Source organism: Meleagris gallopavo, chromosome 5 (assembly GCF_905368555.1).
Source record: "Meleagris gallopavo chromosome 5, MGAL_WU_HG_1.1, whole genome shotgun sequence".
In the NCBI taxonomy this organism is placed as follows: Eukaryota; Metazoa; Chordata; class Aves; order Galliformes; family Phasianidae; genus Meleagris; species Meleagris gallopavo.
Genome location: NC_139408.1, coordinates 52,934,367 through 52,956,041, shown reverse-complemented (window position 1 = coordinate 52,956,041; position 21,675 = coordinate 52,934,367). Strand labels below are relative to the sequence as shown.

Sequence of the window (21,675 nt, the reverse complement as noted above, 5' to 3'; positions counted from 1 at the left end):
TTTTCACCTCTGTATTTCATATTTTCTTCTTAAGCTGAAATTTCTTTTAAACCATAGGAGCTCCATTGTTGCTTCTGAGAATGGAGAAAAGCCCAGTTCTACCCAACAAATTGATATCCTTTCAGTACAGGAGGTAAGAAGTCAATACTTATTGTTAAGAGACAGCGCTCAGTTTAGAGGAGATCACTGACAAAAAGAAAAACTGACTACTTCTGTTGCTGTTCTTATTGTGGCAGATGTCAGGACTCTTGTGGCAGAACAAAAGCCCGTTTTACTTGGGAACCTAGAAAGAGTATATGTTCAAAAGTAACATACAGGGAACAGCCCTAAGCATCCTGAAAATATGTGAATCTTCAATCTTGTATTATATTTTGCTAAAGAGTGCTTTTCAGCTGAAAGAGCCGTATGTGAAGCTGTGTTGAAGTGTAAATCCCACACAGCGGCCCAGGAATTTGAACAAATTTCTAAGGACATAGAGAGGAAAATTAGTGAAGAGTTGGAGGCGTTTTCTTTAGAAAAATAGGGGGAAAACAGAATCCATGTAATTTCTTAGAAAAAAAAAAGAAATCAGAGAGAAGACATTACTGTTTATGATGTGGATGTCACAGAAGATGTCTCATTTAGGATAAGCACTTATAGCAGTGAGGCTGTAGATAGCTCATCAGACAGCATCCAGACTGTCTGTTGGAAGGGATCCATTGCATTTACATTAAGTTGGCAGATGCAGAGGAAGTAACTGTTGTCAAGGAAGATCTCTTACAAAACTACTTATATTGTTCCTGATAACAATGATAAATTCTGCTCCATCGTGGATACCTGAAGTATGAAGTGTGTAACAGATGTCAGCTGACATTAAACTCAGGAGAGCATATCCTGGAATCAAGAGCAAGAGATGTGCACAGTGATCTGGTATAAGCAGCCTAAAAAAAAGGTGCAGAAGGCAGTGCCTTTTGGTTTCTGCAGCAAAAATTCACACAAATGGTGATTGCCAGAATTATGATGGGGAGGTTGCACATGCAGAGGGCCAGCATTAGTGTGGAAGGAATGTATGATCTGGCTGCAGGTCTTCTAAAACCTGCTCTTTTGGCTCATTGTTAAGATAAAACACACCTTGTGTTTGTGAATGGTATCTCTCATCTCCTTTGGCACACATGAAGCATTGCTTCTTTCAGGAGATTACAGACATCTGCTGATCCTCTCTATGTTTTGACACAGTGTGATGCAGAAGTCATTGTTATCTTTTTTGTTTTTAACTTAGACATCAAGACCCTCTGAAGATATGGCTTTGGAAACAGATATGAAACATCACAATGGAGAAAGCTGTGAGAAGATGTTTGAGGAAGGCAGTGATTCGCCCACACCAGCTTTATTAGAGAGGTAGTTTTTATAAGTTAAAATACATATGTATTTAGAGATGATACAGTGCTAGAGATTCATAAGTTAATAGACTTTATGAAACGTTGGGTGCACTTTTGATATGAAGAACTCTGTTCTTGCTCTACTTTTGCTTGCTTAATATTTCTTTGCATTTGATAAGGAATCGCTGTAGTATCTAAATAACACAAATATCAGCATATTATAGGAAGAACACTTAAAGCTGTTACAATTTTTCTTCTGCTCTTTCCTTGGAACAGAGAAATCTGTATCCATCCACCTTACCAATAACACCAAATACAAGTACATTAAGGAAAAGTGGCAAGTTTTTAAAATACTTCACATTTTTACGTTTATAAAACCGAATTCAAAGAACACCAGAAGGCATGTGCACATGAAAATTATCCATGCAAACAATGTCCCAGCCACTGTATACATTGCTCATTTATGCCCATTCATTTCCAACTTAGATAAAAATATGCATTTGCAACAAACTGTGTTTATTTTATATGGCAATCTTGGTTGACAACATCCAACTTCTGCTGTGTTCCATTAAGCTAGAAGTAATACTCACACTGAAAGTGATTGTATCTTTCTTTAGCTATAACACACAAAGAAGGAACCTGGAGGAACTTTTACAAGTAAGCAGAGATAAAGTAGCATCTGGCTTTACTGATGAAATAAAAGGCACTTCATGCCTTCAAAATAAATTGCTTGAATTACAGGTAAGTCAGTCTTCATCTTTTAAAAACATACTTGTTGCCATACATGTAGAGCCCTTACCTTCTATGCATTATAGGTGCTGTCAAGGGATACAGAGCATCCTTACAAGCAGGTTTATTGAAAACAGAGAGAAATTGAGGGTGTAACATTTAGCACAACCAAATTCCTATTTAGCAGTGGAGTTTTGCCAGTATTGCAAAAAGAAGAAATTGGTGGCTATCAGTTTGTAATTTGCAAGATCTAATGGAAAGAATAACTGCAAAAAACAGATAGCTAGATAGATAGCAGGAATGGTAAGTGATGGACCATGGCCAGGCTGGAGGAGTCTTCAAAGGTGAACCATCAAATGTCAGTGGTGGACGTGCAGAACAAAACTCTTCCAGGACTTAGAACTTAAGTATGCTTGTGAAAAACTGAAGGTGGTGTTAGAAGGCACATAATTGGTGTTAGAGACTTCATTATTGTAACTTTTCAACTCTTCCATTGGAATGATCACAGAAGCAGTCCAGCGCGTTAGAACTTGGTTCAGTTTGAAGTTTGAATTTTGTTCTTTCAAAAACAGTTAAAATGAGATATTTTCTATTCATTCTTGTGTAAAAATGGCTGAACCAGACTTATCAAACATTTCTAAAATGTAGTGCAGGCATGTATCTGACACAGAAAATTTCTTTCTAAAAAGCTGACAGAGATTCGCATGCAGCTGGAAATTGAGTCTTTGAAAAAAGAAACCCTTAAAGATGATGTTTTCAGCCTTTTCCATAGAAACTCTTGTGATTGTCATTTAATGAACTGGCCAGTCTGTTGATATTAAATCAATTAACCCTGCATATCTTTTAGATGGTAGAAAATGATATCAATTCTGGTTGGGCACAATTGGGAAACATCTCATCTACCTTAGAAAACCTTGTGGATGAAGTGAAGCAAGCTGCTATTTCTGAGACAAGAGGCAAACTAGAAGGAGAATTGAAAGAACTTCAGGATATTATAAGTACCAGGTATAAAACAATGTTTCATGATATTAGCAAAGGAATTGCTCATTGTAAGTAAAATGTGTATTTCGAAGTGAATAGTGTGTGTTATAGAAAGTGTTCATGTATTGAACAGTGTTAACTGCCTTTTTTTTTTTTAACTCCATGAGACATATCTTTTTCTGAATTATGCATGGCAGAGAGTGTGAATCTCTTCAGGAAGCTCAGAGTGTAACAGTGCTGCAGTATTCTCAACCTCATTTTTATTTCTTGCAAATTTCAGGTTAAATGAGCCGTGGTTCACGCTGCTTCTCATATTTATCAATAGAAAAACTTGTTTGACCTCAGGGATTAGATCAGTCAGTCAATCTCAATATCTCTGTCGCTTTTTGTGCTGTAAAACATCAGGTGTCTTTTCTTGCTACTTTCCCAATTTGTGTTTTTTTTACCTTTCTTATAGAACTAATTCTTTAAGGACTGCCTTGGAAATTGTTTTACCAATAGAAAATGAGTCCATTCTTCTATGTGAATTAGATCAACGGCTGAACAAAAAGGGAATCCAGCAGTTTAATCTGGTGAACAGTGATCTTGCTTACGGAGAACTAAAGGTAAGGGAAAAGGCTGATAGGCAGAGACAGCATCCCAACCAGGACAATTCTTAATATCTGTAGGAACTAGAGGACTGCATAGGGTTTCTCAGTTAGGACTTTTGCACCATTCACAGTACTTCCCAAAACTTTTGATCTCTGCCTGAACACATTTTAATCCATTTACTTCAAATGCTATTGCTCCTGTAGAGCCAGGCAGGCACCCTTGATAGACTCTGCTGTAAAAGGCATAGCAGTGAATATTTAATATTTGGTCAGGACTTCCCTTTGCTACAGTTTTACGCTGTCCCCACTTGGCTGTGTGTCACTTTGTGGAGTGATGTAAGTAATGTGATGTTAATTAATGAGCTAAAGTAAGCTGCCTCGATCACATCTGCTGAGGGATCTGAGTGTGCTGCAGGGTTGGGCTTTTTAGCTGCTTTCAGTATCTTGTTCCTAGACTCTGCTCTGTCTGCTGCGGTGGATGTTGTTTTGTTCTGATATGTTGTTCCTTCTGAACACATAGGCTGCTACACAGTACTGAAAGTTTGCGTTTGTCTGCCCTTGGCTCTCAAGCTGAGTAGAGTTTCAGTCTCTCAGGTTCTGGGACAGAGTTCATGTGTACTCTTTGTCTGAGATGACTCCTGGTTGGAAGGATCCTGCATTTTTTCCTGGCTTTGCGCTTTTGGGGTTTCACAACACTGATGTACTGCTGTTCATCTGAGGGCTGCATAATCCTTTAACTAGGTAATGAGCAGCCTTCACGAGGAGATTTTAGATGTATGTGAATCTCCTCTGAAAACATAGCAAAAGAAAGCATAAAAGCTGGCAGAAATAACAGTCATTTGTGTGCTCTCCTGTACTCCGAAGTCCCAGGACTCCCATCAGCTTTGTTTCCAATTTGTCTGGCTGCTGGCAAGGTGATTGGGCTTTTTTCATAATGCTGAATAAATTCTGTCTGTGGAATACCATTTTATTTGATTTTTCTCTTATAACCTATCCTTCACCACGATCCAGAGTAACAGTTTTTCTTTCTTAACCACCTTATTTAGCATACCTACTGTACTGCTGTGACAAAGTCATTCTGCATTAATGACTTCAGATTGCTTTATACAGACTTAGGTTTATATTTCTAACATGATGTTATCTTTTAGCAAATGGTGAACTGAACATATAGGCACAGTGATACAGATTTACCAAATCAGTCAAATTTGATATTATTTCCATAGCTAGATCTTCCACAGTAATAAATTGTAATGGAAATTCCAAACACCAAAATCCAAAAGTTGTTCTCCTTCACACTTTTAACAATATTTATACATATTATATTTGGATCAGTAGAATTTGTTTTTCATTGGTTCAGCTTGAATACAGGATACAGGCTTTCTTTCACTTACTAACACTGTTGATGTCTTTCTCTATTTCAGGAGCTACAGAGATCCATATTAAATCAGATTGAAGTTTGCAAACAGTTGGAACACCTAGATAGTTCAGCAAGAGATGAATTTAATCCAATAGATCTGCAAGCTGCAAGTAAAATTATGTTTTATTATCAAAACCAGCTTGAGGAAATGAGCCATAAAATGCAAATCCGAGAGACAGTCCTTAAAGATTTGGAAGCTTTTATGGCCTCGTTGAGGAAAATTAAATCTTCTGTCAAACATCTCATAGATCCCTTAGGCAAACCTGAAATACAAGGAAAAACACGGAGAGAGGCTGCACAAGAGCTTTCTCATATGGCAAAAGAGGCTCAGTGTTTGGATGAACGCTTGAAAACAGTTGATATCTGCTTGGAAGATGCTGAGTGTGGGAGAAATACTAGCTGTGAAAAGCTTCTTCAAACTTTATCTGAAGAGCTAAATGTGACTGGTGATCACTCAAGTGAACAGATGCTGATGGAGGGAAATGATTTATACAAGGTTTTTTCCACCAGAAATGAGGAGCTCCTTAAAAACATTCAGGATCTACGTGATAGAATTAACAAAATAGGTTTGAAGGATCCAACAGTTCCAGCTATTCAACAAAGGTGAATTGTTTTTCAAAGCTCTTGTAATTAAGTAATTTCAATGAACTCAGATGTTCTGTGGACTCTTTGCAGTAGAACACTGAAACCTGACTGTGTCTTAAAGCATCTTCATAGCAGTGAAGGATTGTGAGTTGTGGTTTATTCTCTGATTTACAACCTAAAAAAGGGAAGCTTTCTCCATTTATTTTGTTTTAAACACCATGTATGTGCTTCTTTGAAGTACTGTTGATGAAGAGGAAATAGGAGGAGGCTGATTGTTACAATCGTAGTTTTCAATAACATAACTCAAATAGGGAGACAGCTCTTCTCCCTGAGCACCAACTTGTGATCTAAACCCCTGAGTAACAGTGTTATTTAACCATACCTTGAGTAAGTCACTCACCTGTCTCCTGTATCTCAGATAGTGTATCAGAGGAGCTCTCTGTAATCTTATAAAGGATGAGTAAACAGTTCACTACAGTCATAGTGTGGGGAAAAAGGGAGAGGAGTTTATGGTTGTAGAATCTCACACTATGCCATAACTTCCTTTCTTAGACCTTATTTAAAGGTAGATGGAGTGCACTTCATGTTTGCATACAAAATAATTGACTGTGTTCATACAGAACTCATTGGTCCTAAAGGATTTGGGGTTGCTTTCTCAAACGGTTTCTAGATCAGTATAACTCCTCTGGCAGACTGTTGAATTTCATGATCTGAAAATCAAATTACACTTTTTATGATGTCATTTAATATAGTAAGTGTGCTCAGCTCAGAATGAAATTCTAGAGAGCTTTGATAATTACATTTGTAGAAAAAAAATCAAGACTTGCTTTCATATAAGCCTGTATTTCATTTTTTTTTCCTAATAAAGGGTAAAGTCATTAATGGAATTGGAAAAGGAATTAGATTGTTCTGCTGTTGAAATGAAATCTATGCGAGAAATTGCTAATAAGCTCCTGCAGATGGAAGAGGAAAAAGCAGAAGAATCAAATGAGCAATGCAGAGTTACAGAGAGATCATGGGAGGATACAAAACTCTTGCTTGCTGAATGGTAAGGAAAAAAGTTGTATTTTGAATAGTGTTTTACAAGTGAGAAGTTTGCTTATGAAATGAATCAGCAAAAAAGTCTTAAAACCATGCTTCAAAGTAAGTGAAATTCTGATGCAGTAGGAAATGTTACTATGACAATGCTGTAGAATGTCACAATGCCAAGAATGGTTCATATTAATTTGCAGCCAAAGCTCATTAATATTATTTATTTTTCAGAAATCACAATCCTGTCATGTAAGTGTTATGTAGTGATATGTTGAACTTAATAGGTATCGAAAAGGAAAGTCTGCCTGTTGGTATCTTTTATGTTTGCTGTGATTTTCATGCCAACACATTCAAAAAGAAGTCAGTTTGAATCAAATCAAAGAGAATACCTGTCTTAAAGTCAGAAAAAAATTAAGGAACTAAGGAAATTTGTTTGATAAACAGAGGAGAGTCTGGACTCCCCATACATATTATTTAGGAGAAAGAAGCAGGTAGGAGGCTTAGGCTGCTCCTTTTATATATAGTCAGTAAATAGTTTATCTCTTTTTTCAATAGCCAGGAGCAGTGTGCGAGGGCTCTGGAGCTCCTGAAGCAGTATCAGAGCTGCAAAAGTAGTCTAACCAGCATCATCCATAAACAGGAGATTGTGCTTTCACAGCAGAATTCATACATGGGGAAGGACAATTTGAACAGACTGATAACAAAGGTGAGTGAAAGGAACTTAATGAAAAGTTAAATAAATAAATAAAGTAACTTTCCTGGGAGTGTGGGAGCGTTCCATTGTGTAGGGTTGTATACCTGGACTTCAGGGTAAATGTTAAGTCCTTGCTTTCACTTTGGCTTCCAAAGTACTTCTAAGGACTATACTCTGATGTTAAATTGATGACCAGCTTTACTTAGTAAATCACGTTCTTGTTAGAGGGGATTTTGATCTAAAATGGAAAAAACTGTTTTGATCCAACACCAAAACAAGATGAAATCTTGTTCTGCCAAAAAAACAAACAAACAACGAAACAACCCACGTCTTGAAAGCAGCAAGACTTATTTCACCCGTACTCTTCAGAACATCTTTATATTTTCTATCAAGTTAAAAACCTTCTGGTAGGTAGTTTGCAAATATACAAAAGCAACAAAATCTATTCACTGCTGAAGAGATGGTTTAAAGCATTGTAAATGCCTCAAGCAAAAATAATATCTAATGTAACTCCTTGTGGACTGCTTTGTTTATCTACTGTTGTTGTAATGTATAACCAAGAATGAGGGTCTGCATCCTCTCCCTGCTCAGGTCATAGACAGGGCTGCAGGGTTTGTCTGCACTGCACAGTGCTGTATGGAGATTTTCAGCTAACCCTGAGAAAGAAGCTGAAGACCAGGAGCTGTAAGGCTGTGTCAGCGTGACACATCCGCTGAAGGACTGGACCATGACAGATTTGTTCTGCTTCCAAGACTGGTACTTGTGTACCTTGCTGTACATCATTACCACTTTGCTCAGAGCCTGCTTGGGGTTGCCAACATGAAATGCACTGGGATTCAGACTTCTGGGAACCAGAACAGTTTTGGCTGGCCTGACAATTCAGTATTTTATTGAGCTATGTTTTCAACATTAATCTCTGATGTCATACTGACTTTGCTGACCAAACTGTGTTGTGGTTCAGACAAAAGCTTGACTTCTAGCTCCATTATTTTTATGTAAATGAATGCATGTACTGGATATAGGCATCCATAGCCAATGGGTTGTGGAACAGCAGCATTTCCGTTGTGACCATTTTGGTGAACAGATTTCACCTTTCCTGGCTAGGTTACATAACAAGCTGTTTAGATGCCATTTTTGGCTTTCTGATGAAATACCAACCATACTTCAGGAACGTTTGCTCGCAGCCAGTGCCTGGGATGATTAAATTTAAGAAGGAGCATAAACATTTTCTTCCCTCATGGTGGGTGCTCGTGTGCATCATCTGCCCTTCAGCTCAAGCAGGATCTTTTCTGATTTCACCAGCAGGACCTCTGGCACCTCACGTTGCTTGAGCTTCCACTGCAGGGGAGCTTGCTTGCATGCTCCATCCCCTAACCTTCTGGAGACCCTTTCCTTAGATTACAGCTCGTACTCTGCCTGTTTTGCAGCTGCCTCTCTCAGAATGCAAGTTTGCAAGAGCTGCTGCATAGTACAGGCATGTCCTTGAGTATTCATCTCTCATTTGTAATTAAGTACAACGGTACCAGAGGAGATCATCTGCCTTGCTGAGAGCTGTGCTGTTCTGCCATCCCTCCCCTTGTCTCTGGTTGGCAGGCTCTGTGATGAGACGCTTCTCATCTCTGCGAATTAGAGTTTGCAATAGCCCAACGCTAGAGGTCGGTGTTTCTTTTCCAGTAGGTTTCCGTGTTGTTTGTAAACACTGACGTTACAATCAAGCACAAAGAAGCTGTCTCGTCTTTAAGTAGAAAATAGAAAAAATGGACGATTTTATTTCTGGCAGTGGCATATTTGACCACTCTGAAGTGGAATCTAAGCTTTTATAAAAGAGCTCAAAACCTGGGGATCCCAGTGCCAGGTTATGAGGATGCAAGATAATTACTACATTGTATGTTGTTATTTTTGTAACTGAGATGCTGTGTTTGGATATGCAGTCCCCTTGGATCTTGTCATTGTTACTTTTAAATCAAGCTGTGCTTTTAGGTCTCGTAGTAAGAAGTATACTATCCACAGTTCTCACTCAGCTGTTCTGCTAGCAGTGACAGAATGAAGAGGAAAATGTTCTTATCAGCATGGCAGGGATACAGTGGCAGAGAATACATTGCTAGTCTCATCATATTCTGTAAAATAGGTTATTTCATGTAATGCTGTTATTTCTCTAACCTGAGAGTAACAGCACATCGCTTAAAATGTTTTGCTGAATAGACTGTTTTAAGCAAACATGCTTGCAAATATGCTCTTGGTCTCTTTCACAGATTGAAGAGGCAAAGGAGGAATTTAATGATCACGCTGAAGATGTAGACAAAATAAATCAGATCTGCAAAAACCTTCAATTCCAGCTCAATAAAATGAGAAGCTTTGAGGAGCCTCCGTTTGAGAATGAGGCTAACATCATTGTGGACAGATGGCTGGATGTATGTAAAAAGTAAATTATCGGGGTGGTCTTATCCGCTGTGCATTACAGTAATTGATTCTGACTCATGTGTAATATTTGGAATAAATTGAGTGCAATATGGCAAAGATTCTTAAGAGAGAAATCCAGAGCAAAGTTTACAGTGTCCATTGGTGTAATGCTTTTGATAGTTTATATCATGGGCAATCTTAACAGTAAATGGTTGTGGGAAATGCAGAAAGGCAACATTTGTGCTTTCATTACGAATCTGTAAGCTTCCATAACAACTTCAGTTTTATGTTTAGACTTTGGAGTCAGTCGGGAGAATTACAAAGCTGGTGCTGCTGGGGAGAAATGTTTGCCATAGTCAGTCTAAGCAGTGCATCAATACTGAGATTAGATGGTATTTACTGAGAGTAGATAAACATTAATGAGGAAGGCTCCTTCCTAAACCTGCCTTAAAACTGGCAAGCTGCCATTTTAATTGGTGCATTTAGCGACATGTGTAGCAGGGATTTAAATATCTTCTCCATGACTGGTTTGCTGTGAAGACACATGAGATTTTTTTCCCTTGCTGCACATATTGTTTATGTAGGTGGTTTTATTTTGCTCAGATTTTATTGTGCTGCCTTTGTTTTTAGAATATAACTCAATATTTTGTGTATCTGTGTGTGTTTTCCGTGTATAAATCTCCTGGTAGATCAATGAAAAAACTGAAAACTATTGTGATAATTTGGGAAGAGCTCAGGCTTTGTGGGACAAACTTCTTGGTTTATCTGGCACAATCGATGCATGGGCAAATGCAGAACTTAAGAACACGGAAGGCCGCTGTCTGACCGATGAGGACCTTACACAGCTGAAGGTAATTTGAATGAAATTCTTTGAATTCATATTGTAGTGATGTGGACTTCTGACTATAAAAATGCAGATCTCAAAGAGGTATGAGCTCTGCGAAAGCAGTGGAAGTCCTAATATTTGCAATTTCATCTCCCTGGATACTTTCACCAAAGATAGTGCATAAGGTATAGGAGATGCAGGTCTTGGAAACTAATATGTATGTGTATATGTATATACAAACTTAGTGGATATAGTAAATCATTAGAATTAATGCAGCACTATAAATGCTTTATTACACTACAGAAGTCCCCTCATCCCTTTGTACTGTGTGAACATACAGTGAAGTCTGGAATTTTATGGGCTAAGTACAGTGGTGCACAAACTTCCTTGTACCTAGAGAAAAGAGTGTGTGTGGTTGCTAAGAATCTCCATGGGCAGGCAGGCAGGCATCAGTGGAGCCTGGGCAAGGCCTGCTCATGCCCCTTTCACACAGGTTCTAGCATTACCTCTAGGAATAGGGGTGCAGTCAGATGTAGAAACACGTGTACCAACTCTGTGTCATTGAGAGAGCCTCATATATGGGGGATAAGTATTTTAACTTCTGACCTTACAGTCAGCAACTGTGCTGCTCTGTTGTAGTTACAGCCATCCTCTACTATACAGGAGTAATTTCCTGCTTGAGTGGGCTTGAAACATAACTAAGTCCCATATTTGCTAGTTTGAAAATATGCAGGCAGCTCCAGCTCCAGCTCGTTCTCAGTGTTGATATGCTACAAATGCCCTGTTTTTCATTGTGCTTATCTGCAGCGCTGTTGCAACCATTCTTAGTGCTGCTCATTTGTTTTCACTTGCAGAGCAATAAAAAGCCAAGGTGTTTTTGTTATGTGGATCTTCCCAGTGAAACATTAGTATGCTTGCTGTGCACAGGTGGATGTTCTGTTGTTATTGTTTTTCCATCGTGTTGTTAAGAGTTAACCTGGGGCAGTTCAGGTCCCTCAGGGCTACACTAAAATTACACCAGCTGGCAACTGCGTCTTAAAAGCTGTTTTGTTACCTGGAAACTACTGAAGCCTACAGTGATGTGACCATGCCTCCGATGTGCCTTCCTGCTGGTGCACAGGAAGGGCTGTACTGGAGGTGGCTGAGGTTACTCCGCTGCTCCTGCACAAGAAGATAATTCTCAAAAGAAAAGAAGGGGAAGGGGAGGAGGAAGAGAAACTCTCTTTCCCATGAACTGCTGTACGAGTGGAATAGCAGGAGAGAAAGGCAGATTCAGTGCATTTGTAGTTTTGTAAATTTTAAAGTTTCCAAAAGGAACCAGGTTCAGTTTTTATATATATATATAAAAATATATATATATATATTCTGAAACATATTAATTTGAATTAGAAGCCCAATGCTGCAATGTTACACAGGATTGAAACCCAGGGTCCTTTCTGACCACTGAGCAGAGCACAGGTGTACGTTCTTTCGTGAAACCTATCCCAAAAGTACTGAGTAATGAATTTTTTGACTGTATATTTAAAAACAGTTTCAGTATGTGTAATCTCAGAGAAGTCCTTTCCCCTGTAGGCATGATGGAAATGGAAGTGCTTCTAAGGGCTGCAAGGACTGGATGGGTCTTGAGGATTCCTTGTGTAGAGATTGCAAATGAATATTTTGTCTTCAGGGAATTTGGAATCCTGGAATCAGACACAGTGTGACTACTTCTGACATGTAGTGTTTCATAATTTGAAGCTGATATTTTGCTTCCACATTATTTGATGGTTCCAGAATCCATTCCAACAACTAGAGATCTTTTTATATACATGGAGATTTATAATAAAAAAGCGTATACAGGATATGTTTTATTTTATCTCATCCCTACCAAAATGCATAATCACGGGATCAGTTCTTGACTTAAATCTATGAGAATATTTCAAGATGTATTACCCTTTTGGTAAGCATTAAGAAATGCTTAGAACAAACATACAAAAAAACCCACAAAAATTATTTTCCCACAACTTTGCTTGGTTAATATAGAAGTAAAATAGTTAAGATTGTTAAACTTGTGCTAGATTTGCACTGACAGCTACTTTTGTCTGAGAAACCTGGAGTTTCTCTGACCCCAGAAAAATTGTCGACCTAAATTTCTAAAATGAAAATCTTGGAGTAAGCAGCTGTTGGACCAGTGGGAGCTGTATATGCCAAAACAAAGAATCAGAAAATGAGAAACATATTTTTCTAACAGAAACATGAAAATTAAATTTGAGAGAAAGAGAGTTATAGAAGTGTTTTTTCCACCATTAGGCATGCTTATCTGTCCAGGAGCAGAAACTCCAGAAATTTGACAACACAGTGGCTGAGATAGAAGAACTTCTAAATAGTAATGAACCTCCACTGGAGCTTCAGGTAGGAAGATGCTTTTACAGTTGATGTGCTCGTATTCATGACTACGAGACCTGCTTCTAGCATCACTTTTGCTGAGTGATTTCTCAGTTTGACTTGCCCAAAGAAAATTGTGGATGTTTTGTTGACTGTTAGCATTAACACTTCATTTGTTGTCTTTCTCAAGCTGTCAGAACCAAACCTGCCATTATAAACACAAAAGCTTCTGTCATGTGCCTTTTATGGGCTCAGACCTGATCTGACTGTTCTGCAGTTCTGCCTAAAAATGCCAACATGTAGTTTTTTTCCTATTGGCAAAGAGCATGGCACAGAAGGACTTTGTTATCCCTTTGTGGATCCCATCAACACAGCATGTTGCTGGTCTATTTTAAACTGTACCTTTATGTGTGTGTGTGGCTTAATGCAGCTCAGTAGCATGTAGGTTTTTACTAAGAGGTGTTTGTTATGTTATTTTTTCCTTTGGGATATCACAAGGAAATATTCGTCTTTTCATGTTAACATCATGCATCAAAGAATAAGTCCTTCTCCAGTGTTTGAGACTAAGATTTCCTAGGCTTCTGCTCCCTGTCAAATGTGTGTTGAGCTTGACTTAATTTGGCTATTTGTGCGTTTATCCTCAACAGACAGTGAAGTCAGAGGAGTTTCATTCAGTAAAGTGATCAGAGATGCTTAGGACTGGACTGGCAACCGCATGCAGTATGTTCCTCAAGAGCACCAGATGTGCTCAGCCCCCTGGGATGGGGGGCTATGATGTAGCTATGATTCCATTCAGTTGGTGTCTCATGCCAATCTGCAGAAGCTTTAAGGGAAGGGTTGTTCCCCTTAGTTGTCAGCCTTGGGCCAGACTTCCCCACCTCTGCTCTCCTTGCCTGTTTTTTAGAGTCAGCGTGGGAAATCCCCACTGGGATTTCTGCAGGAAGGCGAGTCGCACAGGGGATCTGGGGTTCTCTTTACCCTGGCAGCTGAAAGGCATGTAAGGTTTTTATTCTGCTGAGAGTCAATGCTGGAGTACACCAACAAATAAATTTGGTGGCAAATCAGTAAATGCATCACTAATGAAGATAAATAGACATCATTCCTCCTCAGAGGAAGGCTTAAATAGTATTATTGTTCAGTTTGTGGGGTGGGAGGGAGCAAGCTGTGGTTAAAGTATCTGGACTGCAGCTCATGTAATTGCTTTCTATGTCTATTGTGCAGTTCTGCAGCATGATAGGGAATCAATCTACTATAATTTCTTACTTTTTTTTTTTTTTTATTTCCAACGTTAAGGTTATCAGATCATCTATTGTGCAGAAAATGGAGTTAATAAAAGACCTTTTGACAGCGAAGCGGCGTACCAGTGAACTCAGTGTGAATACAGCAGAGCTAAAAGGAGATCTTGATCTGGCCAAGACACAGATTGGAATGACTGAATCGCTTTTAAAAGCTTTATCTCCTTCTGACACCTTAGAGATCTTTACTAAATTGGAGGTAGTGTGCCACCAATTAAGCATCTTTTACAATTTTGTTAATTGTTTCTGTTTCTGTCCTGGGTAAATCTTCATAATTTTTTCTCCTGTACCTTGGTAAGTTGGTAGAGTAACTCAGGAGAAGAGCTTCACTTGAATACTTCCTAAATATGATGGAAACATGACATAGAAATCCATTTTCGCTGGACGTTATCAGATGTAGTGAGTTAACCCTTGCAGCTACTGAAAATGGTTAGTGATAAAAATTCCAGCAGTGTACTGCCCAAGGTATGTTGAAGCAGACGTGGAAGTACCGGGTTGTGTCTTCACAGGTATTGGAATAAAGAAATTATCTTTATTCCAATAATTAATCTCCTGGCTATCCTGAAGTCATCTTTCTATCCTCAGGGACTTTACAGGCAGCCTTAAACGTTTAGGAATGGAACAGTGCATATGGCAGCTAAGGCATTATTGGTTCTAGGTATTATGTATTCTGGAACATACTGTGTTATGATGCCTCTCACATACCTGTGTGAAGAAAAATATACACAACAGTGTGATTATATATGCATAGACATGTAAACACACGACTCAAATAGAGTTCAGTGCTTATTTCTATCTATTGAATGCTTTCTTACTGTCAGTGCACATTAAGAAAATATTTTGACATACAAGCAGGAATAAACCATGTTGTAAAAATCTGTGATTGGTAATAAGGCAGCTGTAAACTTCTGCTCTTTTTTAACATTAGGAGATACATCAGAAAATTCTGCAACAAAAACATCATGTGACGTTACTCCAAGAAGAGACGGATTGTCCCGATGTGGATGAATTAAATAAGCAGCTTAAATGTGTCACCGATTTGTTTAATAAGAAAAAACATGTGTTTCAGGACCACTTTATTGGTGTTTTGAATCGTAAGTGAACACATTTTCACATTTAGGTAGCTTTCTCAGTTTGTAGGTACCCACTGAATCAATTTTGTTGCAAAATTAATTCATTTTGGTTCATTGTCAAAAACAAATTTATTGCCAAAGTACCAAGATAAGGATTTGGATAAAAATGGCTTCTGTTTCCAACAAAATTCAGGAACAAATGTCAAAACATTTCATTAAAAACGTATAAAAATAAAACATATTCACTTTTTCCAATTATTTTTTATTTAGATACAAAAGTAATCTCATTGTCAGATGAGTAATATTTGCTTGTGTAGAAAGGAGAACAATTCGTAATGTGCTATTCCAGGTCTTATTTACTGAAACTGCTATGACTGATGAATCATCCTTTCCCCAGTATATAGCTATGTTTATTGTCAATAAATGTTGAGTAAAAAGAAGTATTATTAAAGCATTTTCTTTCACATTGTGTGTAGTGAAAAACACCTCTGACAGCAGCACTGATAAATGCTATTATGAATTGTCTTGAAATGTTCATGTTAAATAGGGATTTATATATTTTTTTTTTTCAGAGTACAATTAATGAAGGAAATTGGAATGTCTTTTTTCAGGTCAGTGCAAGAATTTTAATGATTGGTTCAGCAGCACTCAACTGTCTTTGAAGGACTGCTTTGACCCCTCAGAAACAAAACAGATGCTGGAAGAAAAACTGCAGAAACTAAAGGTAAAGTATTAAAATACTCTTAATTTCTATTGCTGGTTCACCCTGAACATTTACGTTCTTATACAGGAGATTATTCTGGGGAGTGAATTCACATAATGTGATTTGTAACTTCAGGCCCAAAGAGCATTTAATGTAACATGAAGTATTGGGACAGTAAGTGGAAAGTAAATCTGAGTTAAAATTGAATAATACAGTTCAAATTCAGCTCAGAGTTGGTCACGTAAGAGACAGGACAGTACTTAATGTAAGTCAGTGGCCCCTAACTGCGTAGTTCAGTGTGCAAAGATGCAGAAAGTCAAATGTGTCATGGGATATGACAGGGAATGGCTTAGTGGGCACGGTCAGGGATTGGCCGACAGTTTAACTAGATGATCTTAGAGGCCTTTTCCAACCTTAATGAATCTATGATTCTGTAGAGGTTAAAATGAAATTCTGACCTCTACTGGATTAAAATGTGGGAAACTTGAATTCATTTTGTTATGAATTTTTACTCTAGATCAGGCAGGAACAATAGAAAAGAGACAAAAATGCACCATGGGCAAGAAGCAATCATAGCTTAACAAAAGAAGACATAGTGATGTCAGTGCTAGATTTGAATGCTACTTTTTCCTATTTCTGTCGTTTTGCCACTATGAAGGAAATCCAAGTTGTCTTCTTTATTTCCTCCATTTGAAAGTAAAATAATCAGAAGACTGTATGAATAACAGACAGTCATTGTCAGAAAGAGGAATGTAGGACATGTTGGTGATAACTGGGGTCAAAGTACTCCTGAAGCTTAAATATCCTAGAACCATTGAATGGTTTGGGTCAGAAAGGGGCTGTTAAAGACTGTCTAAGTCAGTTCAAGGCTCCCACCATGGGCAGGGATGTCTGTCACTAGGTCAGGTTGCCTAGAGCCCTGTCTAACCTGTTTTTTGAGCACCTTGGGTTGGGATGGGGCATCAACAACTTATCTGGGTAACCTGTTCCAGTGCCTCAACTCACCATCATGGAAAAAAAAAAAAAAAAAAAAAAAAAGAGTAGCAAGTTGTCAGAAGTGGGATTCGAACCCACGCCTCCAGGGGAGACTGCGACCTGAACGCAGCGCCTTAGACCGCTCGGCCATCCTGACTGTGTGCTCTGTTGTACAATAGCAACTTTCACAAACACGTTTGTGCTTTCATTCAGCACTTCTTCACTTCTGAAGGCAAAGATGGAGATATCCAAGAGGTTAAGACTCTGTTGAATAAAGTGAAGCATTACTTGCCCAAAGCAAGCATTAACCAACTTAGCAGCCGTGTGAGAGATCAAGAAGCAGAGCTACAAAGACTGATATCCAAATGTCAGAAACGGGAAAAGGAGCTTGGTACTTCTCTCCAGCAGCTCAACAGGTATGGAATTAATGTCAATTCTAACATTTTAATCACAAGTGATAGAAAAGGATTAATTATTAAACAGCCGTAGTGAGTGACAAAGAAGACGATTTAATGAAATTTTACTGAGTGCTTTGTTGTATTCCTCTTGTGATGTTTCTCTACATAGTAGAATCAGTGTCACATAGGAGCATACAGTGATGTGTTCCATGGGAGCACATGCTTACATGTTTCAATGACATGAACCAGGGTACTTAAAACTATCCATAAGCTAAGATTTAAGTACAAGCTTGATCAGTTGCTTGGTGCTTGTGTTTCTCAGTAAGACAGCATTGTCAGCAGGTTTTATTTGTGTAATGCCTCTTATTTTGACCTGCACTTGTATTTATTCTCTCTTCAGCCTTCAAGAAAGCAACACTGTCTTAGAAAAATGGCTCACCACTCAAGAAGAAAAACTGCATGAGATCAAAAAAGATGAGATAAAACTTGAAAACCTGTATAAAACATTATTAATGCAGAGGTATTGTTGTCTTTGAGCTCTACCTAAAGAAGATTGCTCTGTGTTGTTATGAGAAATAGATGTTTGTTCATTTCTTGTATTTTTCAGAGAACCATTTGATTCCTTGGCTCAGCTAGCAAATTCCTTGAGGGAGACTGGGCTGACAGAAGATGAAATTATTTCAGAAACCAGTAGTCTTGTTAGTAGATATCAAACACTAATGACAAATGTAAATGAGATGGCAGGAAATACTCAGGGACTTGCAGTGGATGAAAATTTCAAAGAACTTACCCAGGATATGTCTAATTGGATCAAAAAACTTGAGAAGGCTATTAATAATCTGAGCTCACAGGAAAGTGAGTTGGCACCAGACGAAAGGATTAATCAGATAAAGGTATTGTGTTATTCCCATTGCACTACACAGCTTGCACTTACTGTAAAGCAAATGCTTGATGAGTCGATACATTATAAAATATGCTACCACTGCTGATTACTTGTGTTTTGTGACTTGCTTGGGGTGTGTTTGTGTGGGAGTGTTTTCTTCTTGCTTTGCTCCTTTTCAGTTTTGTTTTTGCATAGTTCATGAAGCACGTTAGAGGAGATTTGCTGCTACACCTCTAGGTTGAGTAAGACTGAATTCATAGCCTAGGGAGGTGTGCTGGTGGCCCTCCACCTTTCCATCTTAAACTACTCCAGAGGTGGAGAGGGAGGTCAGTAATGTAGCTGGGGCATCCAGAGAGCCTCTGCAAAATGTGTAGATTCTTGGGTGTGCTACAGTGTCATTGGATTGGGCTGCTCTGTTCTTTCACTGAGTGAGTCTCTTAGGCCCCCATGTCCTCTCTGCTGTCTTCTTTCTGAGAACCTAAGAGGCTCCTAACAGAATAGTCAGAAATGAGGCTGCTTGTATTTACATTTTTCTTACTGTGTAAGGGATAGTATTGTGATAAGTGTATTTCCCTGAGATTTGGGTTCTTTTACTGTGTCAGACCGTAGTGGTTAAATTTTGTCATGTAGAGAATAATTAATAAATCTGAGCTTTCATATCCCAAGCTTTCTAAATTAGATCATCTGTCTGTTAATATATTTGTTATGTGACATATTAGAAGGAGAATTCTTTTTTCTTAAAATCAAGAATAAAAGACTGGTAATATCTTTTATTCTCTAACCCAAGATTGTTGTATTTGTACTGCTTCTTGTTTAATACAGGAAATCATGGCTCTCAAAGATGCAGGAGATGCCAAAATACAGAACATAGTATCAGTAGGAGAAATGTTAATAAGAAATGACAAAATTAAGAAGCCAGAGATTCAGCAGACTGTTTCTGACCTCCAGAACCAGTGGGAAAGGACCTGTCAGTTAGCCACTGCATATAGAAGGTAATTTGCCAAGGTGTAATGTGGATCTTGATCTTAGAGTGAGGAGGGTGCACTGATTTAGACCTGTGGTGGCCCTTCCCTATGCTGTGAGCTGGGCTTAGGGCCCCAGGCATCCTTCCCAGCAGAGCTGTGATCTACTTTTGTGCATACCTGATTCAAAGGAGAGTTCGATGTAAATCCAGCAGGCTGGAATTTTTAAAGTAGAGTTTTAAAGTCTGGATTATTCTAGCTGGCTGAGACACTTGCTTGGCTGTGGCAGCTGTTCTTGCTGCAAGTTATTTTATGCCAAAGTCTGTTCATAGGAAGTCAGCAAAGGGAGCTTAGAGTGTCTGATAACCAAACTGATCCTTTAAACATGTCACATGGTTCCAAGTTTGTGGTGAAAACAAACTGAAGTAGTGATTTTGCAGTCAAAGACAATTTCAAGGTGTTTGTCTGCTGTAACATCCTTGAATGTTAGAGCTGTTCAGTAAAATCACTGGGAAATTTGCTGTTGAGATAAATAGAGCTAGTGCAGACCTACCGTATACTTTTTAAAATTACCAGGGAATGAATTATTAGAAATAAGTACTCTTCAGAGTATTCAGTTGCCTTTTGTTATTAATAAACACTCAGTACAAGCAGTACAAGTGGCATTCAGAAAGATCAGTGGCTATATTAGATCCAACTTAACAAATTGCAGATACTCTCTTCACAGTACGTTAAAGACTGGAGATGAGGTGCTCAGCAGATCTGAAGAGATGTTCAGGAGATCATCAAGAGATTGCAGGATTAAGCCTGTGAATAGCAGATGTGATACATCCAGCAGCATGAAATGGGAACACCTAATTTAAGGCAGTAATGTCTGGGAGGCTATGCTCTATTTCTGATTGACCCGAAACTATGAATCTTAAGACAAAAAAAAAAAACCCCAAAGCACTGAAGATTTACTTTTATCCTCATTTTCCCTGCTGTTCTTTGTAGAATAGTAACCAGACTTTATTTGTTTGGATTTTTTTTTGTGTGGGATCATATTTTCAAATGTTGGCATTTAAGTTCCATCTGGAAAATATTGTAGTTTCATCACTAAATGTGAGCGTACAACTGTTGTTTAGTGGCCTTTTGCCTCACTAATTTTAGTTGAGTATTTTCTGTGGACAAGTGTAACCCGTTCACCTTTAGTGGATCATAATGGGTATTTGGAAAGCAAACAAATCAAGATCTAATATCAAGGTCACTGGATTGTGATAGAACAGTCCTTATTGTGTATGCTGTTTTTGTTGTCTGTAGATCTGAAACACTCACCCACCACCTCCACCTTGACCAAAGCAATGTTTCACTTCTACAGAACATTTCCTTTCAGGAAAAAGGTTTATAGTCTTACTGTAGTTTTGAAAGAGGACTTCTGGTGGAATAAAGAGCTGAAAATACAGAGCATGAGCATCTTACCTCAGATAGTAGAAACTATGGGTTTGTGGATTACAATTTAAGGCACATGTAAGAGGGTTAGTCACTTGTCCTGTATTTAGGTCCACTTCAGCAGCACTAACTTCAGTGTCTTTCATTTTCATACCTTTGAAAATTCCAGCCTAAAATTGATCATTAATTTAAAATCTGAAGAAAAGTAATCAATATGCTGGTGTTCATTCTAATGATTGACTTGACTGTAATTTTTCATTTTTTAAGTAATAAATGCAAAATATTTTAATTAATATTAAAACCAGTATCTTTTTCTTAGCCCTCAAGAGCAACTTCTGTTCAACAGGGAACAGTATGAGCAAAGCAAAGATGATCTGAGACTGGCTCTAACTGAACTGAAGAAACAGCACCAGGAGATGGATTTTGCCCTTCAGCCTGGTTTGCTGGAGAAGCAAGCTCAGTTGGCAAGTTACACCAAACTCTTGCAGAAAGCAGAAGATCTAACTTCTCAGTTGAATGAATTAGAAAGCCGAGATCACGTACAGAGCTTTGCTGAGAATCCCCGCTTCACAGAGGAATCGTGGTTGGAATTAAAACACCAGCATGAAAATCTGCTCAGCCAGCTACAGGTTGGAACCCTACTCTGTTCTTATGAGAATGTTGGTGTAAAAAGCCTATCTTACTGCAGGTCTTACTGTTTGCCTGTAGGTCACATTCGACTGACAAGTTGATGACTAAAGTGGTGAAAATTGCTTTGTAAAGGGGCAGGGACTCCTTTCTCTCTCTTACCATTGGGAAAAGAGCACGAGTTCATAGTTTTCACTTCCATTTGCAGAAGAAAAAACATTTAATCAAATGAGAGCAAGATAAGTGTGAAGAATAATAGTTTATACCTTTGCAAGCAGATTCTGATAGCTTTGATACAAAGTATCCATTCCTAGAAATCTCAAGGTCACATAATTGTTTTCTCCTTTTATAAGAA

At 38.3% G+C, this 21,675-nt stretch overlaps 1 protein-coding gene and 1 non-coding gene across 10 annotated transcripts in view; one reads left to right on the top strand and one right to left on the bottom strand.

The window, feature by feature from the left end:
- The window catches only part of SYNE2 (spectrin repeat containing nuclear envelope protein 2), a 174,777-nt gene that overhangs the window by 46,891 nt on the left and 106,211 nt on the right, over nt 1-21,675 (top strand). For 8 of the 9 annotated variants that reach the window (XM_085225787.1, XM_085225786.1, XM_085225785.1 and 5 more), the window contains exons 24-42: nt 58-133; nt 1,259-1,377; nt 1,976-2,099; nt 2,935-3,092; nt 3,526-3,673; nt 5,080-5,678; nt 6,529-6,708; nt 7,248-7,398; nt 9,639-9,797; nt 10,476-10,637; nt 12,902-13,003; nt 14,270-14,470; nt 15,200-15,365; nt 15,956-16,068; nt 17,236-17,438; nt 17,821-17,940; nt 18,028-18,313; nt 19,126-19,295; nt 21,013-21,322. In XM_085225787.1, coding sequence (XP_085081913.1) covers nt 58-133; nt 1,259-1,377; nt 1,976-2,099; nt 2,935-3,092; nt 3,526-3,673; nt 5,080-5,678; nt 6,529-6,708; nt 7,248-7,398; nt 9,639-9,797; nt 10,476-10,637; nt 12,902-13,003; nt 14,270-14,470; nt 15,200-15,365; nt 15,956-16,068; nt 17,236-17,438; nt 17,821-17,940; nt 18,028-18,313; nt 19,126-19,295; nt 21,013-21,322 — 3,547 coding nt within the window. The remainder of the gene's footprint in view (nt 1-57; nt 134-1,258; nt 1,378-1,975; nt 2,100-2,934; nt 3,093-3,525; nt 3,674-5,079; nt 5,679-6,528; nt 6,709-7,247; nt 7,399-9,638; nt 9,798-10,475; nt 10,638-12,901; nt 13,004-14,269; nt 14,471-15,199; nt 15,366-15,955; nt 16,069-17,235; nt 17,439-17,820; nt 17,941-18,027; nt 18,314-19,125; nt 19,296-21,012; nt 21,323-21,675) is intronic. The other variant, XM_085225782.1, reaches the window with a different exon arrangement.
- On the bottom strand, nt 17,097-17,179 carry TRNAL-CAG (transfer RNA leucine (anticodon CAG)). Its single transcript has one exon. It is a non-coding gene; the product is annotated as a tRNA-Leu (tRNA).